Raw genomic sequence first — 17,510 nt, forward strand, 5'->3', positions numbered from 1 at the left:
AATTTGCGGTCACATCACAACACAGGTGCTCCGGCACTAATTAATTAAATTTAATATGGAACGCGATCACTCGTTCCAGTTGCATCCATGTTCATGAAAAATTGAGTTCTAAGAGTATGGGCTGTTGTAGAGTATCTGTAACTAAGTGGTGCTTTTCGCAGCGTAGCATTCTACATGTGAATTCGTACATGTGTTTGGTGAATATGGTGCCATTGACGTTTTATATTTAACTTAGAACTTCACATAACTTCAAGAAAACGTGAGCAAGCATGTGAATAATTGATAATTATATATAAATAGTATCAAGACTTCTCTATCGCCCGAGATAAGATTCAGCAGCAAGTGACGTACGTTCATTGAACTGATTATGTGGCAATTGACATTGCAAAGGCCTTTTAATGAAATAAATTGGTTCTTCCCTTCGATCGGCAGTAGAGACAGAAGAATGTAAAATAGGCAAAGTGCATTTTCCCTAGTTACAACTATTGAAAATTAAAAAAAAACCCCTACGCATTGAGGCAAAAAAAAAAACATTTTATACCCAAAATGCCTTCCATAATTCTAGAAAAAAGCTGATATTCTTCAAACTGCTGGATGAATTTTGATCACCACCGCAAGGAAACACGCTGTCACGTAAAAAAAAACGAATCGAATCGAAATCCATCCGTTTGCGAGCTACGTTGCCACAGGCAGACATTGGCGTCAAACGTACTTTATGACACCCTCTTTTTGCGTCGGGGGTTAAAAACTGAAACTTACGAACGTTGGGTCTCTCCTTACAGAAAACCGCAGCCCAAATAACGCTAGACCCTACTCATAGTGTTGTGTTCCTGCTGATGAGTAAGGTTGCCAGAGCTCAACGAGGGTGCGGAGTGTCGGCAATGCGCATGTAACTCCTCCGGAGTTGCAGGCGTACCTTCTTAGGCTACAGAGACTACGTACCATCAGGCGGTATACTTGTTTGCCACCGATGTAGTATAAAATATATAATATCAACAAAGATAATTTAATAGAGGTGTATTGTCAAAGAAAACTTAGTAGCGACGTAAATTTACTGCTATCTTACGACACATAATTAAAACTTGTAGAACGCCATTTGACTTTAATCCTTATTCATTCACTGATATGTGTTAAATTTGTTAAATATCAAAAAGTGGCGCCAGCTTACCGGGTATTACCTCGAAACGATGGTGCGCTGCCTTTGGCCTTGTATTAAATGGCGCCACTTTTTTTTATAAATTTAACAATATATAACAAGATACCAAAAAATGTCACCAAGCTTACAGATTCAGAAATCAGAAATATTTATTGTGCAAACTGTGTAGGTACAAGAATATGACTTAGGTACATTTTTTGATGAGTATCAACAGTTTTACCCTTCTCGGGTATACAATTATTTTTAACTTAAACTAGGTTTTAATATTTTATCTTAATAGTACATTACGATACAAGTGCGAAAAATAGGAAATTCGAAACGAGTGGCGATAAATTAAAACACGACCGAAGGGAGTGTTTTAAATCGACACGAGTTGCGAATTACCTATTCGCACATGTATCGTACAACGTATTACAGTACATATGGCCCTTTAAATGTTCGACACAGTAACATAATATGCTACTTCTCGCACTAGTGCTATAAAGTAGCCCCATATGTACTGTAAACTATATTTTAATATACATTTAGGTTTACATAGTTATAAAATTCTTTTAAATTATAGAAAACTTTGTCTATTAAAAAGTTTTTTAAGCATCTTTTAAAAGTATTTCCTTCGAGGCTTTTTATTTCGTTTGGCAGATGGTTGAAGACTGAGTCTAATTTCAAAAGTGTTGTTAAGCAAAAACTCATTTCGCGAGCATTGAAGGAATTAATTAGATCACTTAAATCCTCTGCTATGGGCGATGACGGTATTTCATTGGACATGCTACTACTGACTCTTCCTCATTCATTAGGTACAATCACTGCAATAATTAATAAATCTATAATGTCCTCAGTCTTTCCCGATGCCTGGAAAGTGGCGTTAGTGACGCCTCTTCCTAAAAAAAGTCACGTCAGTAGTTTTAAAGATCTGCGACCAATAAGCATTCTTCCGTGTATATCTAAAATAATCGAACGCCTCGTATATACACAGTTGTCTGCTTTTCTTGAAAAAAACCAAGTTCTCCCTGTTCTGCAATCTGGGTTTCGTAAGACGCGTAGTACAGCAACTGCACTTCTTGATGTAGTAGACAATATACTATCTGCACAAGATATGGGCATGGGAACTATAATGGCACTGCTTGATTTCTCTCGTGCCTTTGATGCCATTAATACAAAGCTATTGTTATCCAAAATGAAATATTACGGATTTGAACCGGACACAATCAAATGGTTTTCGAGTTATCTTAATGATCGAATGCAAGTTGTCAAACTTCAAGATAGTAGCGGTATGTTTCTGAAGTCTAAACCATCTATTTTATCTAGAGGAGTGCCGCAAGGTTCGATCCTAGGCCCGCTATTATTTATTTTGTATACAGCTGATGTCCGTAACGTAATAAAGCATAGTAATTTCCACCTATATGCTGATGATATCCAAATCTACATCCCATGTAATCCTACTAATGTTACTGAAGTAGTTGCCAAAATAAATGAAGACTTGAACAATATAACAACTTGGTCATCCTCAAATTCTTTAGTGCTAAATCCTAGCAAATCAAAAGTTATGATTTTCGGTTCCAAACACCAATTAAAACAAATAAACAGCTATAAACCAAAAATGTTCATTTCAGGCGAAGAAATAGATCGTGTTTTTGAGTCGCGTAACTTAGGCGTTATAATGGACGAGTCTCTTCGTTTTGAAAGTCACATTGCAGATATTGCCAGAAACTCGTTTTATAGACTAAAAATTCTCTATAGAATTCGTGATTTTCTTAGCGAAGACCTTAGAATCAAACTTTGTGATACGCTTATACTCTCAAGGTTTGATTATGCAGATGTAGTATATGGTCCACGCTTATTAGCACGGACTGATCGCATTATACAAAGAGTTCAAAACGCATGTGCGCGCTATTGTTTTAGAATTCCCCCTCGAGCGCATGTGAGTCCTTATTTAAATGCATCAGGCATTCTCAAAATGGCTTACAGAAGAGAACTCCATCTATCTTCATTGTTGTTTGGTGTATTAAAGTTCTCAAAACCCGAGTACCTCTTTGAAAAGCTCACCTGGCGCTCAAACACTTCTATGAAGTATGGCCTTAGATCGGTCAGCAACAAATTGGTAGCTTCACATCATTGCACCTCTGCTTTTCGAGGTAGTTTTAAATACACAGCCACTAAGTGCTGGAATAATATCCCGCCACCATTACAGATTTTTAATAGTCTTAACAGTTTTAAAACACGGCTTAAGCGACACCTTCTCCATATTCAAAATGCACTACCTCTTGGCTGTAGAGCTATACCTTCTTATCTCTTATAATGGCCCAGCCAAACATAATTTATTAACTATATTCTTAATAAGTACAAATTTACACTCAACTATATATCCTATCCTAACTTATATATACAAAAAAAAATGCTTGATAATGCTCTAATATGATATTGTACACAAACTAAAGCACATACAAAAACTACACAGTAGGTACACAAATAATTTTATAAATTGCACTCCGTTTCGTCACATATACACATACACACCCATCTAACTTTTTCTTCTCTTCCTTTTCCTAATGTTTTTGTTTTGAAATTTGTTTTCTTATGTTTTGTTTTTATTACTAGGGACCGACTGAAAACCAGCGTTGCAGTACATTTACTGCAACTTTATGCTGAGTCGAGCCCCTTTTTAGCATCACGCTGTTTATATGTCAGCCAACGCATCTCAGTATAAAATTGTTTTAGTAGTTTTAAGATTTTATGTTCAAATGTACCAATGCGATATTTGTGATGTTAAATAAAACTTTTCTATGTCTATGTCTATGTCTATGAATGTTTGGCAATGATAGCGTCCTGCATTAGCAATCTAGTCCATGAAATTTCTATAAGAAAGTACCTTCTGTATGTTTTATTTAATTCCATAAGTATTTTATTTTATTTAATGCATGTTAGTTATAAGATGTAATGTTTTGAAAAGATGTGTCCCGCCGAGTTTCTTGTCGGTCCCATATTGGGATACCCTCCTATAATTTAGGAGTGATTTAAATCTTCTCGGGTCAGAGGGCCTACCGCGAAAACCGAAATTCGCAAATTGCGGGGATCTTTCTCTTTTACTCTTATTAAGACGTGATTAGAGTGAGAGAGAAAATGCCCGCAATTGACGAACTTCGATTTTCCCGGTAGGGGCCCAGAGGTGTAAGGTTAGAGCTGACGTAGCTTTATTCGACGTTCATAAGTGCATTGTGATATACTGTATTGTACTTGGAAAATAAACTATCTTTATCTAATACATATCGGTGGAAGAATATGATCAAAGTCAAATGTTCTAAAAGTTTTAATTATGTGTCGAAAGATGTCAGTACATTTACGTCGCCACAAAGTTTTCTTTGACAATACACCTCTATTTCAAATTCTCTTTGATAATATACTCTGTAATGCTTTGGAATTATGGGTGATTTTAAGAATAACTCAAATATAAAGGTGTATTTATTTATTTTTCAAAATGTAGCATGGATACTTTTAGTTGTTTATTCTTTATTTAAATTTACAATAATTTTAATTACGTTACTAAAGACAGAATTGATCAATACTAACTCTATATAATATCTATATTTCTGTCTAATGGTGCTGCCATACTGGCAATTATATATATAACGATATGTAACACAGTGTAAAAGGGACAACATGATAGTATTGATAGTGTATATGTTATTATGTTGTCCCTGTCGTACAATGTTATAATATACATATAACTGTAACAGTGTTGGATCACTCTAACACCATAATGAACTCTGTATCTCACAAAATTATAAAAAAACCCAAATTCGTCCTTGTCATATAACATACCCATTGTAATCTTACATATTGATAGGTATGCTATATACAGGGTGATTCATGAGAAGTGACCAGGACTAAGCATACACAATCAGTAAATGTTAATGAATCGTTCACCATCATATTTAAGTAAAACAATCACGCTTTTTATCTGGTATTTAACTTTTTGTTAAGGACAAATTTGATTATCTACAATCATGGACACCCTACAACACTTAATTAAGAAAGATAAAACCTCTTTAACCGTTATGACAGCAGTTTGATTATGAAGAAAACAAAATGTCACACTTGCGTGAGATACGATTTTTCAAAAGTAACCAGACTCCGATGACATTCAATTTGTCACTTGTGTCACTTATGGATAAAACAAAGAGGGTGACCATACATGGCGTAAATAAATCAAAACTATTTTTTTTGAACAGTAAAAAATTAAAGAACGTTAATCTCACAAATACTGGTACGAAACAGTTGCTTATAACTTACTGAATGCTCAAGCTTGATCCTGCTCACGTCTCCTGAATCACCCTGTATAGGTTTTACAAGTTTCTCACCCAGCAAGTCTATGCAACCCCTGCGGACGCAACATCAACATCAAAAGTATGGAACACTATTTTTAGTTGAAAAAGTACAGAGTTGTGTTTTATAAAGGGCTGTAATACTTATTTGTCTACACGAATGTATACACTTATTTGTCTCTCTTTCTAACAAATTTGTTACAAAGTGACATCCAGCAATTACAGGTAACAAGTATTTTATAAAACCCAGAATGATAATTAGGTATACGGCGAGAAGTTGATAACTCAAGATATAAAATTGAAGAAATTTGAACTTAAAATAGAATTACATAAGATTCAAATTTCTTCCATTTTATGTCACAAATTATCAACTTCTTCCCGCCATGTACAGAATTATACTCTAATATTACAAGGGCCCTATAGATAAGTACAAATTATTTCTACTCCACTACTGCTTTCGTCTGAAGTACATTAACATACATATTTAGTGCCAGATTAATGGATGTACCGGATTATCAAGATTCCACTGTATAACATTTATTGAGTTAAAATTTCAGAAAACTGGAACAAAATTAAAAATTCATTAACTATCTCAAACTAACAGTGAACAGACTATTTTTAAGATAGGCATAACATTAACAGGTTTGGAACAGCTACATCGAATAAGTTGTTGTTACATGTATAGTATATATGTCAATGTCTATAGATTCTTTCCAACCTCTATTGCTATACTACTATAAATATGATTAATGTCTACACACATCAATGTTTAATTTAGCATACTTTAGGCTACATAGTCCTTTCACTGACAATGTATCAATCCACTGTATCATATAATTTTCCAGGATTATAGGTACAGAAGGATGATTTACTGAAATATGTTATAACACTGTAATCATGTGCTTGTTCCAGAGTTAGTCATATTTCCATTGGGGACGTTGCTAGTTACACTCCTACTGCTAGCCGCTAGATGTGAAGCCTTCAGGCGGTCCAGTTCATTGACCCAGGAGCGCACATGCTCCAGCCGGTGCCAGGCCATCTGCAGTACTTTCTGTGACGCGTAGCCCGAGCCCTCGTGCGGCTGACCGGTGGACACTTGCGTCAAATAGTTGATCTGATCACTTAACTTGCTTTCAACCTGGCTCAGGGTCCTCAGAAATTGAGATGTGTTGGACTCTGCCTGCTTTTGGCTAGATTTCTCTTTGCCTAGTTCAAGAAGAGCTTGTGCTGTAAAATTGTGAAACATAAGGTAGCTATTAGTATTTCAACTAGATAATGTCAATGATTTGCTAGTTTAAAATAGCATCAAGTATTACCTGCACACTGTAAACATGTAATAATTTCCTTTTCAATATCGTCGAGAACCGTAATTCTTTCCATCGGGCCAGCCATACTTAACGTTGATGTGTTCAAATTATTCAAGAAACAAACAAATTATTGTTGTTTGCCAAAAAAATATAACTTCGCCTTAGTTCACTGCAGAGCTTAATAATTATAATGAACGTAGTGATTATATGCTCTTTGATTATAATCACTCGAACTCTCGACCAGGCTGACGCAACTAGGAACAAAAAAAGTTTTGTATGGAGTTTGTTTCGCAAATCATTGCCAACGATGTAAAAGAAAACGTCAGTGCTATTTATTCTGTCAAGTTTACATCAAGTCAACTGTCAAACCTAATTGTTTTGTTTGTTATGAAAGCTTCAATGTTTTGTTCGGTATTTCGTGCAATTTCTTTTTTATTTAGTGAAAAAATCGAAAATAGTGAACCGTGACAAGAGTAAAGAGCGAGTTTGTTACAATGCCATCGAGAAAGCTGTTTCGTAAGTGTGAAACATGTGGCAAGCGAGCCACTCGAGAAAATCACGAAAAAAGGGATTTTATGGCGAAATTTCCCTTAAATGAAGACCGGTAAGTATTGCTTTAGATACTTTTGACCTTATTTTGGGTCAGCAGGCTATAAACACATCGAAAATTAGATATTTTATATTATTTTTAGTTGCGAACTAGGAGTGTACTATAACTATCGATAACTGTAGGTTTATTTGTATATCAGTGTGAATAATTTAAGTAAATATGTGAAATTTCCTTAGAACTTTCATGCAATATGACCATAATTAATTCGTCAAAGATTTTCAGTGGAACATTATCTATCATTTATGCATTAATGGTCATTAGTTAACAAACATATCCTTTTTTATCTAGTAATTATTTAATATATTAACCTAAAATGTAAGAAAATAAGCTCTGTTTTTATGATACATAAATAAATATTATAGGACATTATTACACAAATTGATTTAGTCCTAAAGTATGCATGGCATGTGTCGTGGGTACTTAGACAACGATATATATACACCTAATATATAAATATTCATAAATACATAGAAAACACCCATGACTCAGGAACAAATATTCATGCTCATCATACAAATACCATGCTTGTACCAGGATTTGAACCTGGGACTATCGGCTTCATAGGCAGGGTCACTGCCAACTAGGCCAGACCGGTTCTCATGATTAACAGACATATAAATACATAAAAAGTTAGAGCATTGATAAAGGGTTATTGATAACTGGATGCCAAAAAACATGATTTATAGATGCATATTAGCGCTAAATAATCAGTTGATGATCTCATTAGTCATTAGCAAACACTTGGAATGTAAACTGTAGATAAAGTCATGTTTATCCAAGGCTGTATGTTTTCAGATGCAATCAGTGGGTCAAATTTGATGGGAATGAAGACCTGATACATCTTTCGCATGTTAAACTTATTGAAACATGTATGTGCAGATTATTTTGAAGATAAAGCTCTATTAATAAAAAAAAACCTCCACTTAAAAACTGTATAAAAATAATTCGGGTCTACATTAAGCCCGACCACGTATTAGTCCACTCAAAGAACTATCCACTATATAACATACAACTTAAATGTGGACTCGATACTTACCTGATTTCGAGTACAACATTTGTAGACAGGAGTCTATGTTTCAACCCTCCCCATTTTATCGATATCGATAAGAAACGCAAGCGTGTAGCGTACTACACTATTTAAATCGCTTATGTTGGTACTATGGTTCTTTGACAGTTCTTTGTCGTACATTTTGGTAATGATTTGCGAAACAAACTGATTCCACTCGCTAGAATGGGAGTCCCGTCTCTTAAAACGTAGCGATTATATGCTCTTTGAATAGAGCTGCCACTGCCACTGCTTGCTTCTAGCCCTAACCTTACCTGATTCACTATTTGGTTTAGTTACTTTTGAACATTTATTTAATTTATAAAACGTTAATTCTAATGACTATGTCTGTAAATTAACACTGAATACAATCATAACTCATACCAATGGAAGCGCCATTTCATAACGCGTACTATAACAATCAACGTTTTCCTGCACCAAACCGTTTCCAATGGCGACCACATTTTGTTCCACGAGGGCCACCATCAGGGTTTAGGGCGCAAGGACTTCATTGGAGACAGCAAACACCGCAGGACTGTACAAATGAATTTTGGTGTGAAACATGTGATAGAGGCTTTCGGACACCAGATATTCTTGAAAAACACAAACAACAACATCAGGTAAGACAAATATATTTATCACTTGCTTTACAATTTATACAAAGAAATAATGAGCTTAAGTTTTGTACCTCAACTTCTGTAAAATTGCATTATAATGGTGTACAATTGCCAATTTTACTACTACTAAAAACACTTCCCAATATTATTTTACTGATTTGATAGTTTACACATCATTTCTTCAGGTTTTTGCAATGACCAGACCATGTACGTATAGAAATTGTGGGAAGTATATGAGAACATAATGTGACCCTAGTGAATAAGGGTACAAGTCGAGCGAGACTTGCCCAAGGGCAGTGCAGGTGTAAAAGAGTGTAAGTTTCACGTAACACTTATGCCCTTTTATACCTAAGCTGCGCGAGACTTGTACCCTTTTTCACTAGGCCACAGTTATTCTATTATTAAATTTTAATATACACACATCTTTCCAGAAATGCAACATAGACGGCTGTCAATTTATTGCACATCCTAAAGTAATAACAAAACACATTCAGATGCAACATGCATCCGGTCTGTATAAGAAAATAGCAAAACTCCAAGATCCTGAAGAAATAAGAAAATGGAGGGAAGAAAGAAAGAAGAAATACCCTACAAAAGAAAATGTGGAAAAAGCAGCTGCGGCAATAAAAGAAAAAATAGATAGAGGAGAAAAAATGGGCCTGAAAAATAAAAGGCATGAGAAAAACCCTAATACAGATTCAGGTACGTAATTACATTTAAATTGACTATGTCCAGCATTCAATGTTTTAAGTAATTTATTTATTTATATAATTCATTTTTAATATGCTTCAACCCTTAAAATAATGTGTTTATTAATGTTTTAGGCATGGGAGGCAAAAGAAAACCCTTCAATAAACACAACACTGGTATTACTCATTTTGATAAAGACTCTGCACACAACAAGAGAAGAAGGATGACCCCTAAAAATGTAGTCAAAAAATTACCTGTAGCAGAAGATACCCGAAAACTTAAACCATTCACAGGAATTCAAGACTTGATGATGGACAATAATGATACAGAGGAAGAACCTAGTGAGAGTGGTTTTACTATTGAGGATGAGGATGATATAGAAGAGGCCAGTAATCCTTCAGAGACTGCTTCAGGATCCGTTTGCCTTGCTTTGTCATCTTTAATGTGCAATTACGGTTCTTCTGATGAAGATGAAAACAATGATGCACCAAATATTACTCTCACCAAAGCCCCTAAAATTGAGTCTGACAGTAGACCAACAGTTATCTCAAATCAAGCAAGTGATAAGCAACCTCTAACACTGCAAAATCTTGAAAAACAAGCTTCACAAACAAGAAATGATAGTGATGATGACAGTGGACCTGAAGAAGTAAAAGTGACAAAACAAGTAACAAATGTGACTGAAAACATTGAAATAAAATCAGTGATGAATAAAAGAAAACCCAAAGACAAGATTCCTCATAAAGCAATTTCAAAAAGGCCTAAACCGAAGTTGCCATCTACTTTGTTACAAAAATTGTTATTTCAGGAAATGAAACATGAACGTAATATTGTATTGCAATGTGTAAGACATATAATAAGAAACAATTTTTTTGACAAATCTGTATAATAATATTTTGTTTATTTAAAATGTGAATGAAAGTCATTTATTTTCCAATATCCATCAATTTATTTTGACAACAGACTTCAGATCTAAATGGTAATGAAATTATCTGTGTCGGACTGTTTTGATTTTAAGGGTAATTGATGTCATACCTTCTCTTTGCGGCTAGTAAATTAGGCCGTTTTGCGAATATCTGAAGTGCACTAGCGCCTTAAGAAACAAAAATATTATAGTTGGTCAAGCAAATCTTGTCAGTAGAAAAACGCGGCAAATTTGAAAAATCGCGGGTTAGCAACACTGTGTTCGAATAATTCCAAAATTGCAAGGGCCTGACACTCTTTGATAGAGCAAGATAGTCTTATTACGATTCCTATAAGAGGAAAGAGAAAATAGTGCAATGCTTTGTCTTTATCACCGACCGGGTTTTTTTTCATGGTCGGGTTATGGCAGCTTAGGAAGGAGGCTGATGGCGATATACAGAAATTTAAGTTTTTTGTATTTTGATCATGTATGTATTTCTTTCTCAAATCTCACAGGAACAAAGTTACTGAGTTACATCATTAGTTGGATTATGAAAAACTTGATAAAATAGGAGATATCAGTAATTTATTGCTAAAAATAAAACAAAAAGTTTGGTTATGTAAACCAGTCAAATTCAGTAGTATTTTATTTAGGGTTGCAAACAAATAGAAAAAAAAGTCCCCTGCAATTACCCCATATTTCGGGAGTTTCAAGCTATTTGATATTTCCAGCTTTCCAACGGAGGATGAAATTGTTAAAGAATGGATTGCGGGAACTGGAAAATCAAATTGGATGCCTCACAAATATTCGCGTATTTGTTCCAAACATTTTGAACAACATTGTGTCTGCAAACTGGGAAAACGAACTTTCATCGAAAAGTTTTCTTTTCCAACCTTGTTCATACACGTAAGTTGGCTGTTATCAAATAAGTAATAGTAACTAGTGGGAATAACCCGTTACACTATTAGAGACCACAGACTTACACTATTAGAGTTGGTACATCTTAACATAGGTCTCACAGTGTTTTGAAGTATTTATTTGGGTTCTTGGTACACGGGACGTCTACGGGTTTTAACCCTTTACCGCATATGCAACCATATATGGCAATTACAATATTGAACTCTATTTACAGCTATTAAAGTTCAAATTTAAATAAATATATTTTTATGACATGCGTTAAGGGGTTAATAGTATTAAACTCTAACAAATTATTGGGGGTAATTACTGGGAATTAAAAATCCTACCTATTACCAGTGGGAATTTTATTTCCCAGTAGTTACCAGTGGTAAAAGGTGGGAATAAAATTAGTGTAACTACCTGTGGTAAAAGGTGGACAAAAGTTCCTAGTAGTTACCACTAGTAACAACTTGGTGGTAACTAGTAGGAATAACCCGTTGTATTATTAAGACCACAGACTTAAATTTTTAAATTATTTCTTTGGAGGCTTGGTACATGGGATTACGGATTATATGAGTATTAAACTCTAAAATAATGTATTTATTAAAATTGATTAATACTACCCCGCAGGAGAGGAGAGAGAAAATTCTTTTTTTCATCATATCATGGAAATCGTCCATTCGTGCACGTCGTCGTCGTAGCAGTCTCAACAGCATCTGAAGCTATTATTGAACTTCATATAATTGATCCACAGGTTACAAGTGTATGTGTAAATAAAGTTTATTTAAACAAATATTCGGTTTTAAGTAACAGTTTTAATGTAAATGACCATGTTAGCTTAAAATCATATACTGCGAATCAATATTATAGCTATAAATGTCAGTGCGCTGTTCCTTTTCAATATCCGCATCGTCCTTTAGATTTTTAGTAATTATATGTCCTAGGTATTAAAAAATGAACACTCCGCTCAAGGCAAAACCACCGAGTGTCACCGGTTCAACTATCGGTAGGATTACCTGCTTGGAAGATGAGTATCTTACTTTTTTAGTAATATTGATGAGCCAATGAGAATCTGCATACGTGTCATACACCTTTATCAATGTTTTTCATTCCACTGATCGACAGCTAAAGAGCACCATGTCGTCGGAGTTACTTATGTTTGCAATTTTTACCACCGGTTGAACAGCCAACCATGGTGCTGCTGAGCTCGACAGTCAGTCGTAGAGTAGTCCTCCACACTGAGCTCTTTAACCGTTCGAGACTACCTAACGGAGCTAATATAACAAAAAAATTCTAACGGTGTGCTTCAGAACCAAAATAGCACTCTGAGTAGGGCATTTTCGCGAGAAGAAATCTAATCAACTTATTTCTAAAATATGTAAATTTTTTTCCTACTCATAATCAGTTGCTCCTTCGATCCTACTAGAAGAAACAAAGCGTCCGAAATTTTACGTTTAGTGTTTGAAATATGGTAACGGATTGGTTACCATATTTCACACACTTTGTACGGCGGTTACAAAATGGAGAGTAGGTAAAATCAATGAAAATTTTGGGACACTTTCTTTCTCCTTTCCTTTTTCTCTAAAGAGCTCGTTATTCTGAGTAGGAAAAATATAAAATTTACCTACGTTAGAAAAAAAAATCGATTTCTTCTCGCGAAAATGCCCAGTAAACACACCAGCTTAAAAAACCAAATTATGTATCACCTAACACTGCATATCTACTGAGGTGTCGCTCAAGCACACCGTCAAGAACCTTCGCTGCAATAGGGTTGTTTCCATTTTGAAATGCTTGTATTATTTAAATGTATATATTTACCAAATTATGGCCTAAAATTCAATTTATTTGTGTTGTTCTCAAGTAAAAGGTACCCCATTGTCGCTTATCATAAGGACGCTCTTACAGGTTATTCGTATAGAGAGCAAACAAATTTTATCCTTATGGTAAGTGACTATGTGGTACCTTTTACTTGAGAACGACACATTTAATTATTATTTCTAGTAAGTACAGTTCTTCTTCCTCGCGTTGTCCCGGCATTTTGCCACGGCTCATGGGAGCCTGGGGTCCGCTTGACAACTAATCCCAAGATTTGGCGTAGGCACTAGTTTTTACGAAAGCGACTGCCACCTCACCTTCCCAAGTAGCATTTTACTCCATTTAAGAGTACACATTTAGTTCCCAGGTGTACTTGAAGCATTATTACAGTTCACTCGTGATGTATAAGCTGCATTATTGCGATTAATAACACCTATACCTGTCTAAGGGACTTATAGGAGGGTAGAGTTATACTTTTATACGACTGTTGGTGTTATAATACTCTAACAACTATCCTTTAGTCAGCCGTCTGACTAAGAGCATTATAGGAGGGTAGAGATACGGCAACCGCTGTTTAACAGCCTACTTGTACGATGTTGTAGAGCTAGCATTTTAATAGAACACACATGGTCATTTATAAAGCCAAAAGCTGTTATGTTTACTTGTTTGAGACTGTTATACAGCTAGTAGCTGTAGTAGGACTTGTTTGTGATCATTAAAATAACCTTTTTTTACTAGCTGTACAGTCAGCGTCAAATACTTTGTACAGTGCCGGATTAAGACATTTTGGTGCCCTAAGCATTTCTAGACCATGGTGCCCCCTCATCAAGATTACATTGAATTTTCTTGGTAAATTGAGTGACGTTTATTGCCGCATTACTTCTGAGAATAGAATTTTCAATCCGTCACATCATTTTATCACGGAAATTGACAGAACTGCAGTATTAAGGTCAAGTGTAAGCAAATTCGAAGACCGTGCTCGCATAAGTCCGGAGGCCAAGCCAACCATGGTCCAAGTGTAAGCGAAGACGTAAGACATAGGCAGTATTCCGCACAGGATTTTGGAACCTCTAGAGCTTTCCTGTGAAGCTCATTCATGTGAGGGCAAAGGCCGAGCTTCGGTAGGGGCTTAGCCATTGGCCATTGGTTTTTGTCAGAACAAGTACCAATGGCCACAAATGTTTTAAATAAATATTTAATAAATAATAAATATTTTAGGACATTATTACACAAATTGACTAAGTCCCACAGTAAGCTCAATAAGGCTTGTGTTGAGGGTACTTAGACAACGATATATATAATATATAAATATTTATAAATACTTAAATACATAGAAAACACCCATGACTCAGGAACAAATATCCATGCTCATTACAAGAATAAATGCCCTTACCAGGATTTGAACCCGGGACCATCAGCTTCGTAGGCAGGGTCACTACCCACTAGGCCAAACCGGTCGCCAAAATAGCAAATTATTGTTTACGAAAACGGGACTTAATAGGGTAAGTTTTAAAATTACCTCTGACCCGACGTTTCAAGGACGGCGTTGTCCCCATGGTCTCGGAGAAGACTGTGTAAAGTCGACATCATTATCTTGACGTTGGAGGTAATTTTAGAACTTAATCAAACGCGAATAAGTCCCGTTTTCTTAAATAATAATGTGTCACAATTAGGCCAATACAATTAGATTTTTTCGACCTAAAAATACGTGTAATCCGAGTTTGCTCCACTCCAGGAGGTGTGCATAAATGTTTCCTCTTTTTCAGTTTTTTTGCTTGTAAATCGAAAACGGTACGGCCGACGGGAAATTTGTTCTAATTACAAGTATTATTAAAATTGATATCTGAGGATCCGAAATGTAATTTAACTATGTTCTTGCAATAAAATATATTGATTGATTGATTGATTTAAGGTACCTTAATATGTATTCGTAGTACCTAAATTGTAAATTAGGTCGACATTTTTTATTTTTGGTAAAATCATGTTAATAATCCGAAAACGCTTTCTTACCAGTGTCTGATCCACTAAGTGCTATTGTAATTGATAGTGGGTTCCTTCTACATCGAGTGGTTTGGCAATCCAAAGGAAAAAATTATCTCCTAAGGATCCCAAAATGTATGCACACCTCCTAGGATAGAGCAAACTGGGATTACACGCATTTAGGACCAAATAAATGTATTAAAACAATTTCCAGCTTGCTGGGAATTAATTCCTCAAAACGCTATTTTTGGATGTAATTTGATTGGCCTAAATCGTGAAGGTGTTTTTAAAGGCAAAGTCTAAGGCTGAATGCGCGGAGCGTTCGATCAGCGCTTACGGATGAGGCCAAAGGTCGAGCTGGAAGAAAGCAAGGCTTGAATTTGACCAATGGCGAGGTATGAATAGCTGGACGTCCGCAGCGTCAGATAGCGGCGCGTTATCATATAATACAACTAATGGCGAGGTGTGAGCAAGGCAGCCCAGCTGCGAAAGAGGACAGCATGGATTTGGATCCATGACCAAGCGAAAGTGAGGCAGTTTGCATAAAGTAGAAGGCCTGGCGTCGCATGAGACCTAACGCCGAACTGCAAAAGAGTGGCTTGAAATCGAACCTATGTAATCACGGTCCTCCTACTGCTCGGCCTTTGCCTTAACTCGAAAGCGCAACTTGATAAGATGCTTTTGTTTTTCGGCCTTCGCAGGGCCCTTTATTACACTTTGACAATTAGGTCGCAGGATCGCGGCTCTGCAGCAACTCGGCCTGGCCGACACATCTGGTGTGCAAGAGACCAAAATACGCTACAAAATCGGTAATCTACGTCGAGAAAATCGGTTGGCCACAAGCCCGACGGTAAGATTTTTTGGCCATGAGCTTTGATGAAGGTTGGAGATGTGCTTACGTGTACTCACTCTCTTACGACCCTTCGTTATTAGATGGGTACTTGCACACGTATCAAAAAGTTTCGTGTACATAAGTGTAGTACACTACGACTGCGATGCTGATGCAGCCTGCGCGTTTTTTTTTTCCTATGATTTTGGTGCCCCCCTAGACGTGGTGCCCTAAGCAAGTGCTTATTTTGCTTAATGGTTAATCCGGCACTGACTTTGTAGCAGTCAAAGTGGCCAAATAGTTCGGTACACCATACTAAATATATGGTGTACCGAACTATTTGGCTACTTTGGTTGCTACAAAGTATTTGACGCTGACTGTACAGAAGTGTTTAAATGGTTCGCATGTGCACTGTAGGCTGTTAAAAGGATTATGTGTGTTGTCCATTAACATCAATAGCAGTTTATTTGTCCACAAGTACTACTCTAATTTGCTGTAAGCTGAAAATGAATGTGAATGTGATATTCTATTACACTTATCCCACAAGCTGTGTGTTTATATTACGTCGCGTGCAAAAATTTCTGAAAATGAATAACAAACCTTGGAAAATAAGAGCGAGAACCGGTGGAAGAAGAAAGGATCTCTAAAATTTCAGTATATTGAAAGAATTATACGATGATACACAATTGACCTAAACTACATCTTAAAGCTGTACATTAGTTCACATTAGAATAAATTTATAGACATTGGCTCTGTAGTGGTACAAATGTGGGACTTTATATAGGTAACAGCATTCTAACAGAACACATGTGAACCTATTATACGCTCACCGCATTAAATTGGAGTTATATCAGTTCACATAACCGTATTTCATTTCCACCATTTTGTTCTGCGTAACCTAAAATATTTACCAAATAAATCTCCAAAATTATCATGCAGATTTATCACAAAATACGCAGTAGTTACCGTAGTATAATTATAATGCCAATATAATGTCAAAAACTGAAAATTGTTGATTTCCTCTCAGCCAGTTTTAAATATTTTAAAATGAATATCGCGTTTTTACAGAGGCGCGTGAATATTTTAGCTGTAAATATGTATACATTTCACGATAAACTTGCATTCCCATAGCATTTAACATTATTAAGAATTTAAAACAGGTACTTTACCGCGTGTTATCATAAAATTTATCCAAAGGATATCCGCCGGTGTTTCTGATGGCACACAAAAAACCAAACTTAATGAGGAATAAATAAAATAAAGAAATATAATGGACCCACGTGAATTTTAGGTAGCACTGGAGTACTTTTGTCGGATTTTATAACTGTGATAGCTGTGTAT

General features: G+C 35.8%; 2 protein-coding genes across 2 annotated transcripts; one reads left to right on the forward strand and one right to left on the reverse strand.

Moving 5' to 3' along the window:
- Positions 1-4,601: 4,601 nt before the first annotated feature.
- On the reverse strand, positions 4,602-6,968 carry LOC133517778 (mediator of RNA polymerase II transcription subunit 11). The gene is made up of 2 exons (XM_061851194.1): positions 6,792-6,968; positions 4,602-6,702 (listed from the first exon to the last, which is right to left on the reverse strand). Exons 1-2 carry the CDS (start codon positions 6,865-6,867, stop codon positions 6,371-6,373), a joined length of 408 nt encoding a protein of 135 aa, XP_061707178.1. The 5' UTR covers positions 6,868-6,968; the 3' UTR covers positions 4,602-6,370.
- Positions 6,969-8,210: 1,242 nt separating this feature from the next.
- On the forward strand, positions 8,211-10,681 carry LOC133517779 (FMR1-interacting protein NUFIP1). Its single transcript, XM_061851196.1, has 3 exons — positions 8,211-9,057; positions 9,486-9,756; positions 9,879-10,681. The coding sequence occupies exons 1-3, from the start codon at positions 8,824-8,826 to the stop codon at positions 10,631-10,633; spliced, it is 1,260 nt and encodes a 419-aa protein (XP_061707180.1). The 5' UTR covers positions 8,211-8,823; the 3' UTR covers positions 10,634-10,681.
- Positions 10,682-17,510: the final 6,829 nt, after the last annotated feature.

This window comes from Cydia pomonella, chromosome 5 (genome assembly GCF_033807575.1).
Source record: "Cydia pomonella isolate Wapato2018A chromosome 5, ilCydPomo1, whole genome shotgun sequence".
NCBI lineage: Eukaryota > Metazoa > Arthropoda > Insecta > Lepidoptera > Tortricidae > Cydia > Cydia pomonella.

What these genes read in the sequence shown, in the direction of transcription:
- LOC133517778 (XM_061851194.1), bottom strand. Translation starts at nt 6,867, where the DNA reads ATGGCTGGCCCGATGGAAAGAATTACGGTTCTCGACGATATTGAAAAG. An exon ending in TACATGTTTACAGTGTGCAG is followed by an intron (nt 6,703 to 6,791) that starts GTAATACTTGAT and finishes ACAATTTTACAG; the next exon opens with CACAAGCTCTTCTTGAACTA.
- LOC133517779 (XM_061851196.1), top strand. Translation starts at nt 8,824, where the DNA reads ATGGAAGCGCCATTTCATAACGCGTACTATAACAATCAACGTTTTCCT. An exon ending in AACACAAACAACAACATCAG is followed by an intron (nt 9,058 to 9,485) that starts GTAAGACAAATA and finishes ACATCTTTCCAG; the next exon opens with AAATGCAACATAGACGGCTG. An exon ending in AAACCCTAATACAGATTCAG is followed by an intron (nt 9,757 to 9,878) that starts GTACGTAATTAC and finishes TTAATGTTTTAG; the next exon opens with GCATGGGAGGCAAAAGAAAA.